Genomic DNA, 26,399 nt, shown 5'->3' on the forward strand with positions numbered 1-26,399 from the left:
GACAAGTAAGCACTCTGGAATTTAAATTCCCTAGGATTCAAATTCTCTGGAATTCAAAGCTCTAGTTAGAATAGAACCATAAACTCTGTGCTTATCCAGTTGCTGACAAAAACCCTCCCAGAGAAAACAACCTTGGTGGAAGGTCATGCTCCAGCTTTCTAGAGCTCTGAATTCTATCAGTGGGATCAAGCCAGACCACCCAAGGCCATATAAAGGAGAAGCCCATCTGAAGCCATGACATAAGGTCATTGCTTCAGTTCTGATGCCCGCATATATAGGAAATAAGCCACAGTCTATTTATTCTGAATAAATCTTACCCATGCCTCTATCATGCAGTGCCTCTTAGAATAATAACAGCAATAATTTAAAAAATAATCCCACCTGGGAAAGCTACTTTATACTCTCTGCTAGAAAGGACCTTGCATCCTCTGAAAAACTGGTCAGTAACTTCTTTCCATATGATGAAAATTAGGTACTGGACCCTGTCTCCTTTCCTGACTGTTGGACTCAAGTGACTTGGAAGCTCAGGTGCAGCAACCAGGAGCGCTCCTGTGGCCCCCACATTCCTGATCTCACTGACCTCGGTTGGTTTCTACTTCCCTTTGTTTCTGATTTTCTACTTGAGAATTCCTTTACCTCAGGTATGCTTTTTGGAAGCCTCCCCAAATGCTTTTCACAACACAAAGGGGTAGACATAAATAAATCAACAGACATGAAATGGCTTACGGAGAGAAGAGTCAAGGCCTATGTGTGGGCCATAGAATGCACTGGGTTCTGAACCCGGGGTGCGTGAATGGGCTTCCAACAAACGATGAACGACTTGAAAGAGAATGCAAAATCACCAGGGTAGTGCGCTTTTTTCTAGATCCACAGCTTGCACCAGAGTCTCCAAAGGTTAAGAAGCACTGCTCTGGGACTCCCCGGCAGAGACCGAGAATCTTGGCCAACTAAGTGAAGGAAGCCAGACAAGGGGGCCAGTGAGGTACAGAAGGATATGCTAGCCCTGGGCCGATACCGACCCAGTGTTTCCGTGCAGTGAGCAGTCCTTTTTCTGCAAGTTGGACCAGGGCATTATTCATTTGGTTGTACATTAACCTACCAGATGGTCTGTTGTAGTTAACAAGGGCCTGCTGCTGTTGCGGCTGCTGCGGCTGCAGCTGAGGCTGGGACTGCGGTGGTGGCTGCTGTTGCTGCATGCCAGGCAACGTCCTTTTCCCCTGGACTGCAAGCTGCAGTGTTTCTGGGAGGGGCTGGCCCCGGGCCAGCATTTTGTAAGCTAAAATCTGAGCTCTCAGCTGATGCAGCTGGACGGGACTGAAAGGCGAGGGACCTCTGTTGGACTGGCTCATTGCCTGCGGGTCGCCCGGGATGAGAGTGCCCGGCTGGCTCGGTGGCATCTGTGGTGGGGTCGGGCCGCCTCCCGATATAGGGCTGGAAACGTGCTCTGGGGCTCCCAACGGAGATGGGTGTGGCGACATGTAACCTAGAACAAAACACACAAGGGGAGATCACAGGCTGCCCCCACTGACCCTGAAAGAGAAGCACGCCTGAATATTTTGATCATTTTCCAGAACAGCACCGTCTGATAAAAATTTAAAGCATATGTGATTTAATAATTATGGGATTATATATAATTTCAAATGTATGTGTCTCAAACATATATACATATATATATTTTAAAGAAACAGACAAAAGTAACTTTAATAATATATTATTTCAATCAACATATCCCAAATATTATCATTTCAAAATATACAAATTATGAAGAGAGATATTTTACGTTCTTTTTTTTCATACTAAGTTACGGTATGTCTCCACCGGGACTTGCCACATTTCATTTCAAGCGACCAATAGCCACGTGTGCCCTAGAAGGTATATAGGTAGTGGTTGTTGTACACCTAAAAGAAGGGCATTGGGGGGGCAGTGTTACACACTAAAAGTAGCTCCAGGGAGTTCCCATTGTGGCACAGCCTAAATGAATCCAAATAGTATTCATGAGGATGCAGGTTCAATCCCCGGCCTTGCTCAGTGGGTTGTGGATCCTCTGGCATTGCCATGAGCTGTGGTGTAGGTCGCAGACTCGGCTTGGCTGTGGCTGTGGTATAGGCCAGCAGCTATAGCTCTGATTGGACCCCTAGCCTGGGAACTTCCATATGCTGCAGGTGCTACCCTAAAAAGCAAAAAAAAAAAAAAAAAAGCTCCAACCTAGGGAACAGAAGCTTAAGGTGTCTGCTATGTTGCAATAGGGAATGAGGTGTCTTTCATGGCACTATTACTTGTTCATTATAATGCACTTTATGAATAATTTGCCATTACTGAGGCCTCCACTCTTGTGGGCACCATGCAAAGCACTGCCACTCGATCTGAGCTGAGTTCTCCCGGGAACAGAGCCTGATGGAAGGATTAAGCCAGCTGATTCATCTGGAAGGTGCAGGGACATTGGTGGTGCATGGGAGGGTAATAAAAGGAAGGAACAGCAGCCAATAATGGGTGTACGATTAAACCAGCTGCTGTGGGTACCTGAAGACTAATCTCACACAGAAGCTCTGGGATTTAAGGTACATAACTTGCCTCCAAACTATCCAAGGGAAGGAGCTGGGATATTTATAGTTTCAGGATCATGGGTCACTGGTTATGACTCTGGGGACCATTCATCCCCAGGGACTTTGCCATATGTGACTAAGATGGATTCAAGTAAACTGACGCAGAGATGGTAGTCCGGCCAGTGGATAGAAAGGCTGGTGGGAGCACATAAATGGTAAGAATTAAGGGCATGTGAGTGGAGGATATACTTTCTCTTCAATCCTCACAACATCCCCAGAAGACAAGTTGTGTCACCTCATTTTTTAAAATGAGGAAACAGGCTCAGAGAGGAAGCAACTTACCCTAAGTCACACAATTAGATCTTGGCAACTCCAAGATTCAAATCAAGGTCTGTCTGATTCCAAGGTGGAGGCTCTCTCCATGGTCTAATATTAATTCGGCTTTATAAAAATAAGTCAAAGGCTTGAAAGCTTCAAAAATATTCTAGAACCACTTACAATATGATATCAGAATGAGACTAATCTGCTTGGGTTATAAGCAGTCTAAATGGGAAATTTACTTTTCATGAGAAAGAAGTCAAAATGCATGAAAATGGCAAGGAACTTATTTCAAAAGTTGAACTGTATAGCTTGGCCAAAGAATTCCTAGAAAAACATATGACTGAGCACTGCTGAAGAGAAATCCAAGAGGAAAGAAAGGATAGAGTGGCTTACTGCAATCCAAAAGGTTGTCCTCGATTTAAACTGGGTGCTGATTAATCAATTCAAAGGTGTCCTAACACACAACATAAAATATTAGAGGTATTTGCTTTTAATAAATGCACCTGAATCACCATTATATAAAGGTCATCACACGGGTAATAAGGTCATCATAAAGATCATCACACATCTGCCGTGTGTTTGAACCTATCTCAAGGCTGAGCTGAAACAGCTCTCACCATGTACGTGGAATCAGAGGTCCAAGAACATCTGACCCCCACTGACGGAGGACTCAGCATCACTGCTCACAAGACTAGGGAAAATAAAGGATACAGTTACTTTTATCTCAAATTGCTATTTGGAGGGGGAAACAAATTCAGCCGGATCCCCCAAGACAAGAGTAGGTTTTGTTCTATCAATTGGTGAAATGTAGAACTCTGTTCAGAGTCATCCTGCCCTGAAGAGAAATGGGAAAACTGCTAACTTGTGTTCCCCAAATCCCCACTCTATAAGGGAGCACAAAAATCACACAGTCATTAAGGTTCAAGTTGGTCACAAAAGTTAGCCAAGAAAATGCCCCTGAAATCAGTCTGCAAGATGAGCAGAAATTTAAATCCCAGGATGTTATTTCTAACAATAAACATTTAGAGACCATCGATATCATACATGTAACTTCATCATCAACATTCTTCCTTCTGATGAAGTTAACATTCATCCCCTAATTGTAATGCTGGTGCAAAATGGTAGTTTGTTCATTACGAAAGCACCTGGCTAACACCTTTCTGGCCTACCTTGCATCTACCACAGGTGGAAAAACCTCCTACCAAAGCTGCTGACATTTTTGTGGTAGAAAGGATACAACCAGGTGTTAAAATGGGTCATGTCTCCTGCCTTTTGGTCCCTTCTCTTCCCTAAGGTCATCATAGCTTAGCCTTGAACAAAAAAATCATAGGATGCCCAATACAATGGACTAGAACATTAGACAATCCAATCTAAATGCAACTGTATAACACTGGTCATCAAATCACTCGTTTAAACTATGAACTCCCCTGCAAGGCAAAGTTACCAAGATGAGACACTTACATTAAATTCAATAATTCATTTTACCTCAAATTTGCTAAGAAAGAAACTAAGAGTGGAATAAAAATCATTTTCCAGAATTAATTAATACAACAAAATCTTACCCCCAATGTGATAAGAAGAAACTGAGGGTGGGAAAAATTGTTTCCTAGCATTTCTAGGGGATGTGAATAGAATCATTCTATCACAGTATGACATTAAAAATGTGACAGTGTTTCAGCCAAAGAGATTTCTTTTTGTCTCCATGACTAGCATTCCATAAAACTTCAGAAAAATCTGAATCTAAATGATAAAACAACATAACATATTTTCATAATTATCTTTGAGAAAACAGTGACACAATTGCCCGAGAGTGATTATACACTTTTCTGTAGGATGACAGGGTTGATGCAGAATCTGCTCTTTTTGAAATCTGGTTTGATTTGCTCATTTAAAAGTAGTCAGAAAGGGACAGTTTTCCTTCCCTCATCTTCAAGGGCCATTATCTCCCCAGTTTCACCTTGCCTCTGAGAGAGGCAATCACCTCTCTCTTTTTAATAGTCTTGAACTTTTAAGTGCCAATTTTATATGAATTTTCTCTTCACATACACACACATACAAACATTAAATATTATATACTTGCTTTGGAGGCTTTTTCTATCCAATGGACTAAAAATAAACAATGTTATCATTGGGACCATAAGGTACACAATTCAGTATTTATTGAAGGAAATGGTTTTGCTTCTCAACCAATACCTTAAAATAGCCTAATAGGTTGCTAGGTAGTAAAAGCTGGCAGTTTTCCAATCAATACCACACCTCTCTGTACCTGTGTGTTTATAAGCAGCTTCCTATAATGGAGTTTTTAAAGATACATGCCATTATGGGATCTAAATTCTCTTTAGATCATAATATAGAATAAAGCTGCATTATACAAATACTACTTTATATTCAAAAGCATATTTTAAATAACTAATTCCCAAGCTTATAAGGCACTTTACTATTTTAGAGAAGAATATTATGTGCTAATTCTGATTCCATTTCAAGCAGACCTCTGCATTTCAAAGTAATCATAACTTACTGAAATTATATAAAAATTAAGATCTATTTAAAAATGTTGACGTTTGAATGCATAAGTTCCCTTCTCTACCTAACTGAAAAAAATTTACTAAGTATTCAGCTATAGGCTAGACACTGTGCCGAGAGTTGAGAGTTGGCAATTCCAAGAAAAATCATCATTCTAGAAGTTGAAGAAAGGAATCAAGCCATGAAAGAAATATTTAAATAATAAAAGTAAGAATGCTCAATTGTAATTCATGCATTTCAAGCATTTTGCTTTGGAGTCTTCCTAGGACTCCACTACTAGAGGTACTGCAAAGTCAGGAGCAGACAGAGCAAGCACCTGGCTTTGAAAATCACTGAATATAACTCATCAACACCTCCAAGGTATTAAACATGAGATCCACATTAGCTCTGTGAACACACCTGGCTCTTTAGAATTTAAATGATAAACATGGAAGTGTTGTCTTAATTCATTCTTAACACTGAATGGGTCAATTTTTTTCTTGCCATACTGCAAAAAGGCCCAATGATTCAGGCTGCTTTTCTAACAGGGTCAAGATTTTTATGAGTCACTTGCAACACTTATGCCTGTCTACTATCGAAATTCAGATCAGAGTCTGGGATCTTCAAAAATCTGCCTGAATATTAGTAAAGATGCACCCCTATACATATGTGTGTATATATATATACACACACACGAATACCTTTCTCTAAACCAAACCATTCTCTTACAGTCAAAAATCTCCCCGCAGGTGGATGGAAGGTGGTCTGACCACGGATGGAGAAAAAAACTCACGTACATTAAATTACAAAAACGTATGTACAGCAACACATAAAGTATACACTGCGAGTTAAGATAGTAACACATTAGGATTAATTAGTGCTAGATTAACCATGCCTCTTGCATGCTAAAATGCTCATAGAATGATTCTGAAATGAGGTTATGCTGTATCCAACTTTGAGCTATTTTTAATATTTAATAATATTTAATATTTTTAATATGCCTTTAACAATGAAGGGAAATGGCACCCAGGAGAAGAGAAATACACCATATATTGATTTGGCCATTATTGTTGGTTCAACAACTGTCTTCTACAAAGATATGTGAACGCTCTAACCCCTAGTACCTGTGAATGGGACCTTCTTTAGAAATAGGATCTTTGCAGATAAAATCATGTTAAGATGAGGGCATCCTGGATTACAGTAGACTCTCATCCAATGACTGGAGTCCTTATAAGAAGAGGGAAATCTGGACACACAGACACACAGGCAAAATGACCTATGGAGACCAAGTCACAGATTGGAATGGCAGATCTACAAGTCAAGGAATGCCCAACAGTGCTGAAAACCACCAGAAGTTAGGAAAAGGCATAGGATTCTTCCCTAAAGACCTCAGAGGGACCATGGTCCTACCAACACCTTGATTTCAGACTTCTGGCCTCCAGAAATTTGAGAACACATTTCTACTGTTTTCAGCCACCCAGTTTATGGTAATTTGTTATGGTAGCGCTAAAACACTAACGCAGCCACCTACCAGCAATGACAGGTAAATCTGCCAGAAAAAAGCCACCTTACAAAGTGTGAGTGTGCAATTCAAGGGGCACGGCAGGCTCATTCCACCTTCATGCCTATGCTGTCATGTCTATTCTCCTCTGGCCCTGTCACTTACTGGATGCGGAAACTTAGAAAAACAAACTAAATTTCTGAGCTTTAGCCTCTCCGTCTAAAAAACTGGGGTAACAATTTTTCTTGAAAGATCAGGGTAAAGACTCTGCATAAAGTGCACCAAGCACAGAGGGCTTGGTCACAGGGTGGCCAGTAAAACTATTATAAGATTCTGGAAAGAAAACTGCTCCCATCGACCATAAAGCTGAATTGGTGAGGCAAGGGGAAGAGTGCTACAGGGAGAGGAAACCTGCCAGATTCAGTCCTCCTTAGACACTTTCTTGAGAAGCCATATTGAAAGTAACCAATAGGAAAGATGAAAGACGATGGCGGGAAGCCAAAATCAGGTCAGCAGCTGACACAAACCTTGGCTATGTTGATCCATCGGACTCTGGGGAGGGCCCATTCCCGGGTGAGGTGGTCGCATGGTGGTGCCCTTCATGGATCCACAATGGATATCTTCCACAACCCCCTTGTCATGCATACCATCCATGGGCTGAAACATTAACAGGACATCAGTTAGATACTTCTTCAAGGTACAAAGACTCCTCCCTATCAAGTCTTCAAGACTGTGGCCCAATCATCGATTATCCACAAGACGGTCGTGTATTTTTATGCCAACAGTACATCCATTACTATATCCTATATACTACCTCATAGCTGAGGACCAGAGATAAAATAAGAAAGACTATACCCGTAGGGTCAGCAAAACTACCTGTAAGTAAAAAGTTAAAGCTTCAAACAGTTGAAATTTTTTTTGGTAATGTCAAAACCTACACATAAAAATGAAGTCCCATTCAAAAGATGGACAGATATCAGCTATGCTTCCACGCCCTTTTAAGTAAGTCCCGAAATCTGCTGTGTGCTGAAGCCAGTCCAAAGTCTGAAGGAAGACTATTTGAAATGCCTGCGATGATCTATTTTTTTCATCAGAGGGAAGAGACCCAGGGAAAGTTTAAAAGTTGAAACCAGAAAGTTCCATGGCAGTTGGGAAAAGAGGAACAGACAGGGTAGAGCAGAGAATGGGGTTAAATACTGAAAAGGAAAGAGAGTGAAACAGGTGAAGCTGTACTATAGCGGGAGGAAGACCGAAAAGGTTAAAGGGAGAGTTTGGAAAAAAAATAAAGACCACAGAGGCCGGAAACAGGACTTTAAGCCCTGTACACAACAGACACACAATAAATAGCTATTGAGCTGACGCTAATCCAATCCAGAATTGGGCAATGGAGCATGTGCTTGAGAAAGGAAAAGTCTATTCCTCCCCAAACTGGAAGAGCAATTTTTAAAACAGCCTGAAAGGAATATTTCCAGGAGTTTATAGAAACCAAATGACTTCAAGCAAGAAAGTATGAGTGTCTGCAGTTTTGGAGAAAGGAAAGTTAATTTCTGCAGAGTCAAAAGCATGCACTTGAAAAGAGGAGAAATTTACCATAAAGAGGATGCTCAGAAGAAAAATGGGAAGAATTTGGTATAAAGAGTGTCTCTGAGTCTGTTAAATAGTAATAATAGAGAGGAAATCAAAGCAACACAGCAGATGTATTTAGGCCACTTGTTTATTTATTTCCAGTAATGTTGAAAAGCAAAAAGCTGAAGCTCAGAGGGAAACAGAGGAGAAAGACAAGGAATAAAGCTGCCTATAAAAAGATAGTGAAGGCATCTGGTCAGCAGGTGTGAACTCCAGGCACTTAACCATGTCCTCACTCAGGAAGTTATCTGAGGGGCTAGGGGCTGAGGAAAAGCAGAATCAGAAAAAGCAAACCTTGCAGAATGAGAGCAAAACAAAAAAGAATACTGATGGGGGTAGAGAAGAGGTGAAAATATGACAAAACTGAAGTGATCAGAAGATAGAATGATAAATAAAAACATAACATTTACCCAACACTCATGCATACCTCGAACTTTCGAATGCTTAAATAATAATAAAGGCTAGCTATATATTTTCCTTCAAATATTATCTATCATTTTGGAGGTGAAACACCCTTAACCCATTCCAAAATTATTTAACCCACTCGGACTAAGGTTTACAAGGGACAGATCTGATCTATAATCAAATAAGATTAAAAAGTTCCCAAATTAATTTAATATGAATACAAGACAATTTAATTACTTTGATACGTCTGTACATTCGATATGTCCCCTGAAGAATATGATATGGAAAACAAGCAGCTTTATTTCTTTACATACCTGACAAGTTAAAAATGTGTCTAAAATAAACCAAAAAAGCAGGGAGAGAACTTGGGGATATTATAGGGCTATTTATGATGTATTATTAAATGAAAAAGAAGTTGTTTCAGAGTAATTAACAGCAATGATATGAATCTGTTATGGTCAAAGAAAAAAAATTTTAAATCACACCTGAATATGCACACCCGTGCTCACATGGTATTTCTATTGAAGATGGAGAAAAGTTAAGGTGTTAAAAAACGTATGCAATAAGCTGTGACTTGGGATAAACCATTTCTTTTATTTATGTCAATATGTTTTACTTTTCAAAATAAGCATACATTATTTTCCTGATTTGAAAAACATCAAATAACAAAATCTGTTAAAAAAAAAAAATGCATCTTCTCTTCTGGGTTCCAATACCTTACTTTAAAGTTGACCTTGGAGTTCCCACTGTGGAACAGTGGGTTAAGGATCTGGCGATGCCACAGCTGTGGCCTAGGGAGCAGCTGTGGCTCCAATTCAGTTCCTGGCCTGGGAACTTCCATACGCTGCAGGTGCAGCCAATAAATAGATAAATAAATATATACATATGTATAAATATATAAGCCTCCAGTCCTATACAACTGAAGGAAAAAATTGCTCTTTTCAGTGATGATCTTTCTGTTTTAAACCAGTATCTTCCTTGACTTGCCTACTGGCATCCCCACCACCATATTCCACCTGTGATGTCACCCAAAAAAAGAGGCGAAACCTCTATTCATCTCATCAGGCCTAACCTTCAGGCACTATAACAATGGCCTCATAGATTTTCTTTGACTACTGCTAACTCTCAAAACAAATTGTCACAGAGGATTTGTTTGCTTTCTCAAAAGGCCATTCTCTATTTGCATCTCCTGCAAAGGCACAATGCCAAAATCATACCAATATGGTCATCCCCAAAGCAACAATCTGGATTTCATAAATGGAAGATTATTGTAACTTTAGTCCAGAAACAAACAACTGAACTGGATTTGAACTCTGTAAAATCAGAACCCTCTTCTAAAACCAGAATAAAGCCATTTCACAGACAGAGAAAGCAAAGTGCATTTTTAGGGATTACCTAGAAACGATTTAATTTACATCAAGCCTTTTTTGAAAAAATCCTTTTCAAAAGGACTCATTTTCCTTTTATTCTTTGGGACCTACAGGATCTTTTTAGGAAAGAGTAATTTTCAACATATTTACTCATGGGTGCTATAAGTTACTTAACATATATATCTGGAAAAAAAGCAAGACTTATTTATGAATACACTCATTCACCAAGCCAAAAATACCTGCAACCCACAATTCACAGAATCTGTCAGAACTGCATATTGTATCTAGTATTTTTAAACAGCAAAGATCTGATCTTCCTGACTGGTGCAACATCTGTAACAATAAAGGAGCCTTAGAATGTATGTTTTTAATAACGCAGAGGATAAGACAAAGACCCAGGTTGATTCTCTTGTTAACAATAGTAGAAAAAAAGAGCACGAGGTTATCAGGGATTATTAGCCATCCATGACTCAGAAGACAAGACTGGACTACGAGGGAGAAGGAAGTCTTCTTACCTTATGCATTTGATGCATGCCTTCCTGTGGGAAGTCAGCAGACCCCATCGTCGGCATAGGATGTGACACACTCGGAGGCCCAGGACTTGGCCCCATCATACTGTGGACGGAACCTGGGGATGGTCCAGGTCCTGGACTGGGTCCAAGGATTGGTCCAGGAGAGGGTCCTGGCCCTGGCGAGGGCCCAGGGTGGGGCATCACGCCAGGGTCTGTGGGCGTGGACATCTACTTTTCTGTCTCTGCCAGTCGGTAGAGTGATACTGCGCTGCAAAGAAGAAAAGAGAAAGGGACATTTTAAACATGATGTTAAGATAAAAATAAAACAGTCCTTCATATTTGATCATGCCATTTCTGTATCAAACATCAAAAAGAACTGCCCTATCTGGTCCAGATGTTTGAGAGAGTATGATCTATATCCATCTGCCCTAGTCTTTACGAAGACCACTTGTTTAAAAGAAAAAAACAACTCTGAATGATTCCCCAGAAAGATGTAAATCATCTAAGATACCAAAAAAAGGGTCACTGGAGAAACCCAGATTTAACACATATGCAGAATTCTAAACAAGCTTAAAATTTATTACTGAAGTCAACAGATGCTCTCCATTACTTAGGCACCTTATAAGTCATTAACCCTCCAAAGCCATTAAAATATAAAACTCTTAAAATATCCAACCAAGACCCATTTTCATAAGGCCATGGGCATTCAGAATTTCATAGGGAATTCCAGATAGTTAAAATGGAGGGAAAGCACAATTTCATAAATTGTGGGAATTCATGGGAAAAGCAGAGGTTATGGGAGTCAGACAAATATGGGTTCAAATACTCATGTATACAATTATGAGCGGAGACTGAAATGTAGCGGGACATGTAACACCATAGCCCTATGCCTGGAACAACAAACAGCCCCTCTTTGTCAGCATTACTCCTCTCCCCTGCCACCTCTACTGCACCAGAAATGACCAGAAGGGACACATTAAGATGTGGTCCTCCCACCAGGCCAGTGAATTGAAGACCACATGGACAATTGAAGCCAGGGATTCATCCCAGGCCTCCCTGGGGGCCCCAAGATTCCCAAGAGAAGTCCTCCATGACTCCCAGATAGGGGCCTGCCACACACGAGGTGTGGAAATCCCAGTTCTCTGGCAAAGCACTATACCACGGCTCAGGTCCCAAGACTTTCTGGCATCCCCGCTGGAGAACCGCCTCATGGGGTGGGTGCAACTCCACCTTGGTTTTAAAGCAAAAGGAATAAATAAGCTGTTTTCTGAATCCTGATGGAGGGCAACGATCCCATAATAGCCATGGTGACATAGTATGTCAGCTGGAGGTACACACCTGACCACACAAAACCTCCTCTGCTGCCAACCTCACAAAATCCTAAGTGGATTTGCTTAACCCCTGCTTAGTGGCAAGGATGAAATCAGACAAGGGCCCACAATAGGGATCTTCCCATAGTGAAATGAAAGGTCAGAGGGGAAAAACAAACAAAAAAAATCTAAAAACAAAAAAACCCAAAAGCCCACATTACTTCCATTCTTAGCTAATTGCTGTAACCTCTGGAGGAATCTCTAGAAAGTGAGGGTTCTTCTCCACTCCTGTTCCTGTAGCCCCAGCACCTCTATCCAGCATGGGGTCAGTGCTCGAAAGAGATCTGAAGGAACTACAGACAAAATTGCAAGGGCAAACTATTCAGAGAGTCAACGACTAAAAAATAAAAAAATGAAGAGCGCAAGCAGTGTTTGAGGTGCATCCAAACAAAGAAAGCTTAAAAGTGGAGGCAAGAATTTAGGTCACTCTGATAAATGAATGAGGCTAAAACAGGAAGCGATGAAAGGTTACTCTGGAGTGATTATAAGCAAGCGATCACTCAAACGGTTTTGCTGATACAAGATGGGACTAAGAGAACCCAGCTCAAGTGGTTTCTAAAACAACAGGGAAGCTTGGAAGGTGAATTATAGCCTTGAATTCACTAGAGAGACAAATGTTATTATTTATTCTTTGTGATTAACAAAGCAGGCGGAAGTAACTTTTTTTTTTTTTTGCATCCCACCCCGCCCCCTCTCTCTCTCTCTCTCACACACACACACACACACACACACACAAACATTCAGTTAGCACTTTAAATTTAGGAAGCTGACGTCAATTCAGGGATACTACAAGTTACAGTGTTCTTTCATCTGTATCAGCAAACTAATAAACGCCTTTATTTTTTAGTGAATAAAAGGAAATTGCTTACTTCCTGTTATGGTTTACCTTGAAATTGGCTTCAGTAGCTATAAGGGCAAGATACCACAAGTTTGTACAATGAAGACACAAGCAAGTGCTCAGCCAGCCTGGGAGTCCTACTGTTCATGTTTTACATTTTAATAATACAAATTATCCCACAATACTAATGACTTCCGCATATAGGATGACTTTCATTGGGGAATCTCCTAGAATGTTGTAATTACTTGTATGCAGCTCCATAAAAATGCTCCTCACTTTTTGTTATAAGAAACTACAAAAAACTTAGGGGGAAAACAAATGAGATGGGAAACGGAAAAGTATGGGCAAGTACAGGGATGTTAATACAGAAAGGTGTTATATAGGAAACTTTTTCAAAGAAGAGAACCCTTAGAAGTACGGACGTAATGAAGGAGTCCAAGAAATAGCAGAGATGAACACAAGAGAAGCCAGCTCAGAGAAACAGCATAGTTTAACAAGTAAGCAAACTTGTCCCCTGCCACACAGTTAATGGATGGCAGGGATCTAGACTACCATACAACCTGAAGTGACAGTGGCTTCTCACTGGGAGCCCAGAGACCTGGGTTCTGTGCCAGTCTCAGGGCCACCACCAACCCGGGGGTCCCAGGCAAAGTGCTTTTTTCTGGGGTTGCTTGGCTTCCCCGAGGCTTGGATTGGAGCATCTTAAGGCTTCTTGCGTCTGCTTGTCCATGACTTGCAGCATCCCTGATCTTGGGTATGGGGTGCTCATCAGGGAACCTCCAGGGCAGGACCCAGCTGTCCCAGGGGGATGCCACCCCACTCTCACACAAGTGTACTGAAGAGGAGCACCTCTCAAAGATAAGCCCCAGGTCCTGGCCTCCTAGTCTGTCCCCCTTGTTTCTGGTGGCAACTTCACTGTACAACTCCAACACACAATTAAACTTTCCCATGGAGTCAAGTGACTTGGGAATGTAAATTACAAAGAGGTGTGAGTCTCCAGCAGAGAGTTGCAGGTCATTACCAAGTCACTGTGGTTAAGGCTGCTAGTCCAGTACTGGCCAACTCAGCTTCTCCCTCACCCACCCCACCGGTGTCTCTAGGAAGACGAACCCCTTTCTTTCCTCTTCCAGGTACCAAAGAAGCAATGCAGATGGGATGCTGAAGGGGCAGGGGAGGCACAGGATGGATGCGGGAGAGGTCCAGTAACCTTGACAGGGCAGGAGTGCTGCGACTCTCCACAAGACAACACTCAAGATTAACTTTTTTTTTTTTTTAATTTGTGTTGGGCGGGGAGGGAGTTTTTGCATTGACTTTGAAAAGAACGACCCATTCCACCATTAGGGGGCCAGTATAATGAAGAAAATGTGTCTGTGTGGGAGGAGGTAAAGCACACAGACGTGGGACACACACTGGCACTGCCAGGCCACCATCCTACCCCCGGTGCTTCCCTCTACCAGCACTCCCTGAGGGCCAGGCCACTGCGTACTGAGCCAAGAATTTTTCAGCAGTCTTTTTTTTTTGTCCTGACCCGGCCTTTACAACAGGGGAGTGTGTGCTTTTAAAAATAAAAGTTGCCAGAGCTTCTCACCACTCCAACCACTGTAGACATTGTCCCCTCAGCCCCAATGTCCTTCCTTTCCCCTTAGCTGACAGCCTTAGCACACCCATCTGCATATTAAAAGGAGTTCAACTTCATGGAATTTTAAGGGTCACCAGTAGAACCATGACAACCATGACACAACGTCTACCTTTCTGTCTACTCCAATCAAGTGAAAGACCCCCGCACTTGCAGGAGTAAACACTTAAACACACCCACATGGGCTTCAGAGTCATTTTAGTGACCTGACTTGAGGGCACGTTTTGTCTTGTCCCCATTTAAAAGAGGAAGGCAGGAAGGGCCCACCTAGCTTGCCCAAAGTCACATCTGTCAGTAGAACTTTTTATCTCTGGCACGGTGAGGCAAGCAAGGCCATCCAGCAGTGCAGAGAGTTTTCACTCAGGATGAGCAAGGATGCACAGGAGGAAGTGAAGGACGGAGAAACAAAGGTGGAAACAATGGGAGATTTTGCAAGGATTAGGATTTAGCTGTGATCCTAGGTTAATTTCTGAAGGGACAGAGAAATGAAGAAAAGCTGTCGAGGGAACAGGAAGGGAGATGATGTTATGAATTAAAGAGGTTTAATCAAAGATCCAGAGAGCTGGTTTTACCCATCTATTCCCAAATGTCCTGGCTCTTCACTGGGCACAAGGCAGGTAGGATGTACAAAAATGACCAGAGGGCTGACTTGCCAGGGCTCTGTAAGTCTGCCCAGAATTTATCCATAAATATCAGAAGGAGAGAGAGAGGGAAAAAAAAAATGCAAGCTCCTGCAGGACCAAAAGAGGTCATGCACTGTAGTCACAGGGCAAGAGAAATGACCTAGAGCTTGGAGGCAAGGAAAAGGAGTTCCAGGAGGCTTCCTGGAGAAGGTGGCATTTGAACCAGGCCTTGAAGTAAAAATAGGTAATAAATAGATGTTTCCTAGAAACTTTTATTTTCTAGTGACAAAAAGAGTTAGGGGGAAGCACAGCCCCTTTGACTAGACAACACCTCTTTATCGAATGTAATAAGGAAGCACCAGAAAATCTTGGATTCCAAGCAATCTTTATCTTGGCCGGATTTTCAGAAAGACTTTGGGGTATAGGTCAAAGGTGGAATATTAGAAATAAAAGTTAGAGTCAGTTTGTATCCCTAAGAATAACTCTTATTTTTAAAGTTTTCTGACTATTCTGGAGAAAGATAAGGCTCAGGAGATAGTTAAGATAAGAGTTCTTTTTATGTCTGCTTGCCTATTCAGACTGTCTCGCCTGACCCTGAAGGGTTTCTTGTTTTTAGTGTAGCTATCTCTTTACATTAATTGATAATTTCCTCACAAGTAGCAACAGCTTAAAAGCTAGAACACAAGCGCTGCTGTTCTTAATGGGGGAGCAGAGTCAGTAAGAACAGCAAGGAAGATAAAAGAAATACACTCTACCAGAAGTTTCTTTTTTAGAGGCCAAAGTTTTCCAGGTAGGTGGGGAAACATTCCCAAAGCCCTCATGCTTCTGGGTCTGAGACGTGCACCATATGATTTGTGCCACAGATAAAAACCACCCTGGGCTCAAAGAGAATATTCTACATGGCTGGCACAAACGTCTGGAAGAGTATCGAAAACATTTTCCTCAACAGGAAGAATGATTCCTGTAGGTTTACCATTCAAAGTCGAGCACCTTTGACAAAGTGGTTGGATGAAGTGTGCTGTTTTAGGGCTTCTGTGAGCTCGTCATCATTTAGTCAAGGAAACAAATTAAGATGCAAGCTGCTGCCCTCACTTGAAAGGAAAAGCCTTGGGAAGGTCCTTGCCCAGAGTCAGACCTGGCAGCTCTGTGCAGGAAGAGAGAGAACAACCAGCTCTGACGCTCTGACGGACTAATTACAGTCCTGTGACCCCCAGGCACTGCCTCAACAGGAACCTGGCTCTTGACTTTATCACCCTGCACATACCATGAGCTGCTTTCTCAGAAGAGTCTACCTGTGATGCAATTTGATGACCTCTTCAGTGAGGACACCCAATGTTTCCACAGAGGAAAAATTCTTTTTAAAAACGCCGTTTACGAGAAAACCCGAAAGTACTAGAAGCCACCCAGCAAAGAAGGACTTCAGGGGAGCATTCCTCTAACCTAGGACCTGTGTCCGGTGTAAGTCACAAAGGCAATCACAGATAACTATCGTTTCTAAAATTCAGTTGAACCCAAACTACTAGGCCATTGATCCAAACCAAAACAAAGCAACCAAAGTTAGTGGCAAAGCGTTACACCCTGAAATGTAATTCGTGTGCATTTGCACATACACCCATTCTCCCTAGGTTCTGTTAGGCGCCTTTGCAAGGCAACCTCATTTGGGATGCTGATAAGAATCAGTGATAGCCACTTCCTTCTCAGTCAGCTAAGGTAATTTTACCTATACATAAACACATAAGAGTCTAAAATATGTACATTAAGGAGTTCCTTTGTGGCACAGCAGGTTAAGGATCAGGCATTGCCACTGAAAGGGCCCAGGTCGCTGCTGTGGTGTAGGTTTAGTCCCTGGCCCAGGAATTTCCACATGCCACAGCCGTAGCCAAAAATAAAATAAAAATACATACTTTCAAAACTTTTTCTGGTTGAGATGGCACACACTGTCTTAGCAGTAAACTTGACTATTACATGCTGAATGAACCCCAGTTATGTGACAGACCAGCTTTGATATGCCCTACTTTCCCCAACATTCAGAGCCGCAACAAAAAAATTCAAGAATGAACCCTTCAAGTTCACTGCAATTAAAATGAATGATGACCATTTACAATGTTAATATGCCATTAAAAAATAAATCACCACGTAGTTTATTTGACCTCTGAATTCCAAGTTCCTCTTTTACAAAACAGGCATAAGAGTAGCCAGGTACAATCTCAATTTTGATATGAAGCTAAGAAAACACTGCATATGGAAATACCTTGTGAGCTATCGTATAAAACTGTGTATTATCATGAAGATCCCTCTAAAGGCTTCAATTCCCACCCTGGATTGAATTCGCAATCTGCTAGATTAATCTAACATATCTTTTTGTTCAAGAATTCCCTTGCTCCAAACTTCTGAGAGAAAAGCCTCCAACACACAGTGGATAAAATATTCATGCTTTAGCCTGGAAATCAAGTCTTTCTACCTTCTCCAAGTTTACCTTTTGAAAATTCTTCCCAACTAGAACCTCTTGCCCTGGGCAACCAGGTCAAAATCGATACACTGGTCTTCTCAAAGTTTCTTTAGGCTGGGTGCCTATGACCTCAGGACTTCCGATCTCAGAGGATCAGCACCAACCACCCCCACACCTGGCCTCCTCCTGACTTCATCTATCCCATGGACTCAAGAAAGCACACCTTGATCTCCCCCTGTATCACATGGTCTGTGCATGCTACTTATACATGTTCAGGCACATTCTTTAAAACACATAAAGTCTCAGTTGCAAGTGGTTCATTTTTTTATGGAATTATAGACTTTGCTTAATAGCATTTTAGTACATGTAGGAATACATCACAACACCAAGCTGCAAAAGAGCTGCAAATATTTGCAAAGCTATTATAGGCCCAGCTTTCCTCATGGAAATTCAATTTCCAAGTTTGATGACTTAAATCCCAGTAGGATGGTAAAAACCGGAGTATACAGCATCAACTAGGAAAAGAAATATATAGTCATCCTAACCAAGACAACGCAATCCTAACACAAATTGATAGATAATTTCCCTTGAACTACTGTTAACCTGTAAAACAACCCAATCCTTTTTGGCCGAAGATTTTTTTTCTATTTTTAAGTAATTTTAATTGCCAAATTCTGAATTCACTTTTTTAAAAGGGGGGAGGGGATATTATAATTATGTTTAATGGCTTTTAAACTTCAAATTTATGTCACTTCTATAAATTCCATTCATCAGTTTATAAAAGAGTCAGCCCATGTTGAAGTTAGGTCGGCTTCTTAAAAAGTTTCTAAAATATTAGCACTTGCACAGAGGTAGATGATATTTTGGCAAAAGATGGATGCTTACAAACCTAGAACTAAACAGAATATTGTGATGTTTTAAAAAGTTTAAAAATCATACAGGGATATTCTCTGATAACTGTTTGAATGTTCTGAAAGCCTTATATCTAAGAAATCACAATTCAGAGTGGGCTTCAGTTACATAATCTATTACGAAGTCCAGAGGGCACCACTTATGTCAATATTTCAGGCAAAAATCCTGTATTACACATCTAAAGCATCATTCCAAATGAGTGAATTAATTACTTTTTCACACATAATTAAAATTAATTAATGTTTATATCCAACACTCAAAAGATTCAGCTATTTAGCTCCTGAATTTCATCAGCAGTATTACATGTCTTGCTAAAGTGTAATTATTCAAGTATCTTTGATTGTATCTTTAAAACTTGTAATACTTAAAATCTCTAATATATCTAAACACTTTCAAGGAAAAGCGCTATATTAATATGAAAAAAGTAATAATAAACAGTAATACATTTGTAAAGTTCTCCAAACCCAGGTTGCAGGAACCCATTTAACTTGGTGATAAATATCTTAGGCAAATAAATATTCTATCTTCCATAATGACTCTGGCAGAACTAAGTTTTAGTCTCCTATCCTCCATGGTTAATATAAAGTCAGGACTTTTTTAAGTAGAAAAAATAAACATCCCAGGCCTCCCTAAATATTCTACCAAATAACTTAACAACCATCTATATTTTCTATTCCCAACTACTTCTGGAATGATCCATGACTTTATTAACTGACTAGAGATTCAAGTTCCATAAACAAACCCTTCCAAAGATGACAGAAAATTCAGTCTCCTCTGTTGTTCAAAAATAATCTTCAGAACATATTTAAGAAAAAGGAGCAATTGAAATGATCATTTTTTAACAGAAAAGAGTGACAAGAAAAAAAAATCAGAAGTTGCTCCTCAAAATGGCTTTTAACATTAGGGAAACTTTCTCATCTATTCACCAAAAAATACTGCAAAAGAAGAAACGTGACTCATTTATACAGAGTTTTCTAATGCCATTCATGTTAAGCAATGAATTGTCCACGATTTCCCTTAAAATCATCATAACCACAAATAGTGAAAATCAAAACTTCTGGTGGCTAAATCAGGTTCTACCAACACAGTCTCAATACATAGTTCTGGGAAGCACTCCTTGGTATTATATTTGTGATAATTCAGTTGTTCTCATGGCACCATGTCAAGATGTCTTAAATAGTGATTTATTATTTCTCTAGAGTATCAAAAAGCTGCTGACCTAGGAGAGTTTGACAAAGGCCTTGTTTACAAAGGAAGATTTCTAAAAGAAAAAAAAAAACATGAAAACACTGGGGAATGGCAGCTTTTATAATAAATGAGTCTTCTCTTTTATGGTCTTGTTGCAATACATAATAAGCCTTTAAAATGAAATGTCAAAATATTACCGTAATATAAGGGGTATATTACAATTATCTCTAGAAAAGCATGGGATGTGCTTTTATGCTCATCTGTAAAATAACTTATCTTAATCAAAGAAAAAAGTTTTAAACAATTATTTGTCAGAGTGTTACTTTCTCTACTGTCAGAAATAGCTTAAACAGAATCCAAACATTAACAGGCACAGAGGCACTTTACTTTTTTTTTTTTTTTTTTCTGGTCAATTCCAAGCCTCAAGTGTTGGTCAAAGCACTTTTTAAGAAACTTGACAAGAAATGCTCAAAAACCACTTTAAAAAAAAACGAACAAAAGAAAAGATCTAAGGCTGCTTTGAACACACTCTTGCGGTGAATATTTTCTGTGAAACACCACAGTGCAGCTAGTCCCAAAGCTGGGATGTAACTGGTGTCACTCAGGAGAGAAAAGCTGCATTGAAGGGAGCATTTCCTCACTTCTGCCAATTCTTTAAGGGTTCTGATACCACAAACTCCTAATTTATTTCACAATGTTCTTCAAGATGGGTTTTCTCTCTAAGGCCCCCAACAAGGAAGAGAGGAGGCTGTCTACAGGTTGGTTTTTTCCTTCAAGTCACATCAGTAAATACCTTTTGTACCTTATGGGTATTTCCAAATCCTCTCTTTCTGGTAGCAAGTATTTGAGCTGTCAGGGAGCATTAAAAAAAAAAAAGTCCAAGAGAATAAAAGGGCAATTAGATTCCTAAAAGAGAAAGTGTGCCTCTATTTGCATAACAATGCACTGAGGAGGATTCAAACCTGACACACCTCTTAACATTTCACCAGTGTGCTAGAAATAGGCTTAGAAGTCTACCAAGTGGAGTGTTGGCAAACAAGCCTGGGGTAGTGGTCCCCCCTATAACTGAGGGGAAATATTACTGAAACATTTCAATGTGCACATATAAGAATACACAAGCAACTGCTAGGCATGGTTTCTATTTTAGGACAGCTCTCAGAGATTTCTGAGTCTTACCTAGATGATGAGACAGGAATTTTCTTCCACTCAACATGCAACAATCTTTCTGTCCCTATGAGCATTCTCTTCCTACAAGCATGGCACAGCCAGGTGTAAATTAAAAAGTCCTTTGAAATGGAAGTTTAAAATTTAACTCTGCTATTGGTAATGCAGAGACAGTAAAAAAATAAAAAATAAAAAAATAAGCACTCAATGCAGTAGACAAACGTGTATCCTTGAAGTCTTTCTTATGCTCTAACATCACACACAGTTAGGAACACAATCTACAAAATAACCAGGAGATACCGATGACACCTCTCCATAAAATACTCACCCAGGTGGCTTTGCTTTAGCACAAGCACTAACCTCCATCAGGTGAAGGGGGGGTGGAGGCGACAACCTTGCAAAACTCTCCCAGAAGTTATATAAACAAAGAAGGGAAGAAGCCCAGTATGGGCTTTGCACCCATGTGCTACTAAAATTACATAACACCCGCTGCAGACATTAAAGAAGGCATGGATTCTGCACGACACCCCCACTTCCCTCGACCCCCCAACCTGTCTCCTGCTTTTAAAAAATCCCAAAGCCTGGCAGGATCAAGTGGGCGATTTTGAATATTAATTTTATTCCTGGAGTAAATCCTGCGAGAGTTGCAAGCGCGTTTAGGCCCGAAGTTTGAATGTGCAACAGCCCCAGGGCGCCGCGAATCTACTCTGGACCGGGAGGAGAAAGGACTGACAAGGGACAGCAGCCAGTGCGGCCTTTTTCTTCCCCTTGTTGTACCTCCCGCTGAAAAGTTTTCCAAGCGATCGATCTGAGGGCAGGGACTGGGTTTCCCCAGCCTGCCTGACTTTGCAGGAAAGGCGAGCCGGGAGACTGGAGGGGGCCGCCGGGAAAGAGGTGGAAAGCTCCACACTCGGCCGGCGGCGGCGGCGCAGGCTCCTTACCTGGGGGACGCGGAACAAAAAGAGGCACTGGGCTCTGCGAGCCTACAGAGGCGGCGCGGCCGGCGGCCCGGAGCGGGTCTCCCCGCCGGATTCCTAGGCCCGCGCCGGAGCCCGCCGCCCGGCCCCCGCCGCCACTGCCGCTGCCGCTTCCTCCCTCGCGCGCGTCATGTCACGGCGATCAAACATGTCTGTGTGCGCTTCGCTGCTGTGACTTCCTGATTCTCTGCCGCTCGCCCGCGCACACTCACACTCACAGCCACACGCACACGCCACCCCCACCATCCCCCGCCACCAAACCTCGCCTTGTCCTCCTCCGCTCCCGGGCAGGGCGCGGGCAGGAGCGGCTGCCCGCGCCACTGCTCCCAACGCACTAGCCCCGGCGCGCACAACACACACTCACACTCACGCGCAGACACACTCGAGCCGACCCCGAGCGGAGACGCGAGCTGTGGGAGCTCGCTGCTCCCTCCCTCCCTCCCTCCCTACTTAGCCTCCCTGCCAAACTTTTTTTTCCAGCTTGATCCACGTCCAACTTCCCTCCACCCCGCCACCCCCACCCCCCTAGCAGTCCGGCCAGCCCCGCGCTCACCAGGATCCGCTGCAAACTGCAACCCGGATAAAAATAATAATGCAATCCAGGCGGCAGGGGCGGGGGCGAGCGCGCAGACATAGGCAGGAGGCTATTTCCCCGCGTGTACCGGAAACCGACCCGAGTGCCGGGAGTCAGACGCTGGTGTCCCTCTTAAGCCCGCACTGTTGCACCCCGCCCCGCGCGGTGCAACTGCGCCAGGCTGCAAGGCCTGCTGCGGGGCACCCGGGGCGCCCTGCTTGGTGTGCGCCCGCAGACGGAGGGCGAGTAGGGGCTGGCGCGCAGGACTGGTTATTTGGGGAAGTGCATCGCGACACCTTTGCAGATGGCATGGCCGTGTTTTGCAACGCAAACAGAAGGAGGGAAGACGGCCAGATGGAGGGGGAGAGCGGAGGAAGGGGTAAACCAGGTTGGGATGGGAATAAATCAAACTCGAAAGCAAGGAAGGAGAAGGAAGGGGAGCGTGTCATCATTGGGAGGAGGCTCCCACCCGGTCTCCCCGCCTCCCGCCCTCGCCAGCCACCCTATCCACCCCCCACCCCTCAGCCCTTCCCCTTCTCAGGCGAATGCCACCGCCGCTGCCGGGTGCGCGCGGGTCCTGTTTGTGACAGTCAGGCAGAGAGGATTATCCGGATCATGGCCTCCCCGGCCCGCAGTCACCGTGGCTCTCCCCGGCCCCAGCGCGCCCCTAGCACCCGGATGATCACCCGCGACCCACGCCCTCGGTTCCCGCGGCTCAAGCTAGGGGAAGGCGCAAAGCAAAAGAAAACAAACCCGGGAAGGGAGAGGGCGGATAACTGAGCCCGGCGGGCACCTCCGACCTCCTTCTATCCGGCCTCTTCCCTCCCAGCAGTGCGGCCCCGGCCGGACACCCGAACTTCAACACCCGAGCCCGCGCGGCCGCCAGGTACCAGGACGTCCGTAGTGCCCCAGACACAGCCCCCCAGCAGCCCTTTTGCCTAAAGGCCTGCCTACCGGTCAGCGTCCCCATCCCCGCCCGAGGGAACGCGCAAAGTGGAGGTGACACCTCAGATCCCGCACGCACCGGCCCCGCGGCGTTGACTGCCGCCGCTTTGGCGCGCCAGCTCCGGCTTCTCCCGCCGCGATCCTCTCGCGTCTCCGCAGCCGGAGCCCTTTAAACAAGTCCCCAGGAAGCGGGTGTCAGCCGCGTTCGTTGGATCCCCGCCGGCAGCCCGGGCTTCTCGCCCTCCTCTCCTGCTCTCCTTCCAACTCTTCCGGGGAGGACTGCTCTGGAAGAACTGTCGCGTTTCCATCCTATTCCCCCGATCCTCCTGCCTCCTCCCTCACCACCCCAGCTTTTAAGGGAATGGAGGGATTGCAACCTTGCCGAGTGTATGTGTGTGCTACAACCTTGAGTTGGCAGTGCATCGCTGACTGCCTACCTAGGGTCAAGGCTGTGTTTTGGTGGGATTTTCCTCCCCTTGCCTCCTTTAAGTAATAATTATTACTGTTATTATCAGAACAGTAAGGTTCGGTTGAAACTTTCCCGTTCCTTCCACCGCTGCCCGGGAGCTGTTGTTAGAGCATTCCACCTGAGGCCCGCGGGGAGGAGGCGGGCTTTTTTTGTTGTTGTTGTGGCGGTTGGCCCGCCTGTTTGTTTTGGTCTCCGTGCATGCACAATAAATAATAATTAGGATAATAATGAACGATCCCCGGCGAAGGCGGCGCGGTGCCTGAGGGGTTTATGCGGCGTCTGCAGCCGGGAGGCCAGAGGGAGGGGAAAGAGGAGAAAGGAGTTGTAAGTTATATTTACCTTGCTCGCGAGGAGTGTGCTGGCTGAATCTCTTTCCTCTCTGAGTCACCCAGAGTACAGAAACCGAGGGAGAGAGGACTAGATTATGAATATGACTTCATTGATGACAGCCATCCCCTCCTCTTCCTAAACTCCGGCTCCGCCCCGTGTCCCACCCTCGCCGCCTCCTTGGGCGCCGGAAGACGCGCCGCTGTTGGCCCCTCGCGCCGCTCCTCCCTGCCCGCCCGGACGCGGGTTGGCGGGACGCGTCTGTCACTCGCCCCGCTCAGCGACTCCCTGAGCTCGGGGGGTGGGGGGGGAGCGGAGGGGGCGGTGTGCAAGAATGTGGATCGAGACAGCTCTACTGTATGCGTGGATCCGTGTGGGTTTGCAAGGCGCCGGCTCTGAGCTGTGTTTGCGCCTGAAGCAGAGAAACTGCGCAGGATGCGGAAAGCCCAGAGCCTTGACGGAGTTGGGCGCCCGTTATCCCATGCTGACAGTCTTCTCCCAGGGCCGCTGCGAGGCTCCTCCCGGGACGCTGGGAAGGGGAGGAGGCAGCGAAAGGGAGGGCAGCCGTAGTAATAGCTCGTAGTAGTTTGGGGGTATGTAAAGAAGGTGCTGGAATTTAACTGCGCCTCCGCCTGCCTGAGCGAGCCTGCAGAGGGAAGGGGAGGGGGCGACAGGGTGGGGTGGGCGGGTGGTTCCGAGTGGCACCAAAGCTGCTTGTGGCAAGGTATTGGCCATTTAAAAAAAAAAAAAAAAGAGGCATCGATGTCCCGCACGAAACTTTTTCTCTTGCCCCCCCGCCACAAGGCTGTAATTATAAATCTGTTCCCTTTCTCTCCCGTAAAAAGGAAGGCGGGCACAAAGAACATTCCTGCCAAAACTGTCTTTTTTTTTCTAAAGGACTGCTAGCTTCCAAACGCCAAAAAGGGAAAAACAGCTGAGAGGCTGAATGCCTTGTAAATAAATAACACCGCCCTAACCCCTCTGTTTACTTTGTGGACCAGACACAGCACTTTAACCTTTCCTCACCTGTCATCTTCGCGTAAAATATATACAAAAATAGGTGAAAACAACCTCGTGGGGGCAGGGCGGGCGAGTTAGGGGGCAGTTGAAGCATGGAATCTGCTTTTGATTTAAGAAGGGGAATAAATCTCTTTTTCTCTCCAGTCCATAGTCTCTTGGCCTCCAGGCCACGTTTAAGACCAGTTAAGCCTACAAACAGTAAACTGCTGGCACTTAGTAGTTTTGAGACCTCTTGCTCCAGTTTTCCTTGAAATACAGTACTTTGGCTGGACTAACAGGTCAGTGTTTGCTGAGACGATTTTATTTTTAGTTTTATGAAGTGTGAAAGAATGTTAGGAGATTTTAAATCAAGGACCTATTATTTTAGACTCAGATTAATGTAGGCGCTTGACTCTTAACATTAAAACTGTTCCTATATGGTAGTGTTATGATTTATCCCTTATTTTGTAATGTAATGGCTTAAATTAGTCATTCAAAGTACACTGTGACTATCTGGTTGAGAGTTTTCCCCCCAGAGTAAAATCCTGTTTTAAGACCATTTTAGTGTTGCAAAATTGACTATTTGAGCTATGGGTCTGAAATACAGTTCTAGGATGCTTAAAACTATGTACTGGCTAAGTTGAGGACAAGAAGCTGTGGATAGAACACCAGCTGCAATGTGCTACGTGTGGTCATTAAATGTCAAGAATTGTTTCTGTTGCTGGTCCATTGCTAGTAGAAGGAGTCTGCAAGGGCACCATTTTCAAGTGGCAAGGAGTGTCAAGGATCATGAACCCTGTAGTCTTCTAAGGCTTTGCTACTTGCTTGTTAACTTGAGCTTCATAATTTTCTGTCTCTCCCAAAGTGAACCTCAGGACAACAAAAGATAACCCATCTAAGAGAAATAGAATATAGTATTCCCTGAAGAATCTATTGTAAGAACTTGTTTTTCTGCCTGAGGATATGCCAGTATAACTCTTAACCAGGCAAGACATCTTAAACAAAATTTGCAATGTAGTAAAACTACAACAGCCAACTGCTAATAAATTGCAACTAATAATATAGCCAGATAACCCAATCATCTATAAAATGGTTTTAACCTAATGGTGACAGAGCTTAATACATTAGGTAATATAAGCTTTTCATTT

General features: G+C 43.4%; 1 protein-coding gene across 14 annotated transcripts in view; it reads right to left on the reverse strand.

Moving 5' to 3' along the window:
- Positions 1-24,388, reverse strand: part of SMARCA2 (SWI/SNF related, matrix associated, actin dependent regulator of chromatin, subfamily a, member 2) — a 191,115-nt gene extending 166,727 nt beyond the window's left edge. For 2 of the 14 annotated variants that reach the window (XM_084986871.1, XM_021064313.2), the window contains exons 1-5: positions 24,265-24,388; positions 23,536-23,623; positions 10,784-11,048; positions 7,395-7,524; positions 1,100-1,483 (exon numbers count right to left, since the gene is read on the reverse strand). In XM_084986871.1, the coding sequence (XP_084842997.1) occupies positions 1,100-1,483; positions 7,395-7,524; positions 10,784-11,008 (739 nt within the window). In that variant the 5' untranslated portion in view covers positions 11,009-11,048; positions 23,536-23,623; positions 24,265-24,388. Of the gene's footprint in view, positions 1-1,099; positions 1,484-7,394; positions 7,525-10,783; positions 11,049-21,901; positions 22,274-22,490; positions 22,760-23,465; positions 23,624-24,264 lie in introns of those variants that run through there. The other 12 variants (XM_084986881.1, XM_021064332.2, XM_021064340.2 and 9 more) reach the window with 6 other exon arrangements.
- Between the last annotated feature and the right edge of the window lie 2,011 nt (positions 24,389-26,399).

This window comes from Sus scrofa, chromosome 1, assembly GCF_054392235.1.
Source record: "Sus scrofa isolate SSC_HxYL_T2T_F1_AM1 chromosome 1, Sscrofa_HxYL_maternal_Yorkshire_Landrace_v2.0, whole genome shotgun sequence".
Taxonomy (NCBI): Eukaryota; Metazoa; Chordata; class Mammalia; order Artiodactyla; family Suidae; genus Sus; species Sus scrofa.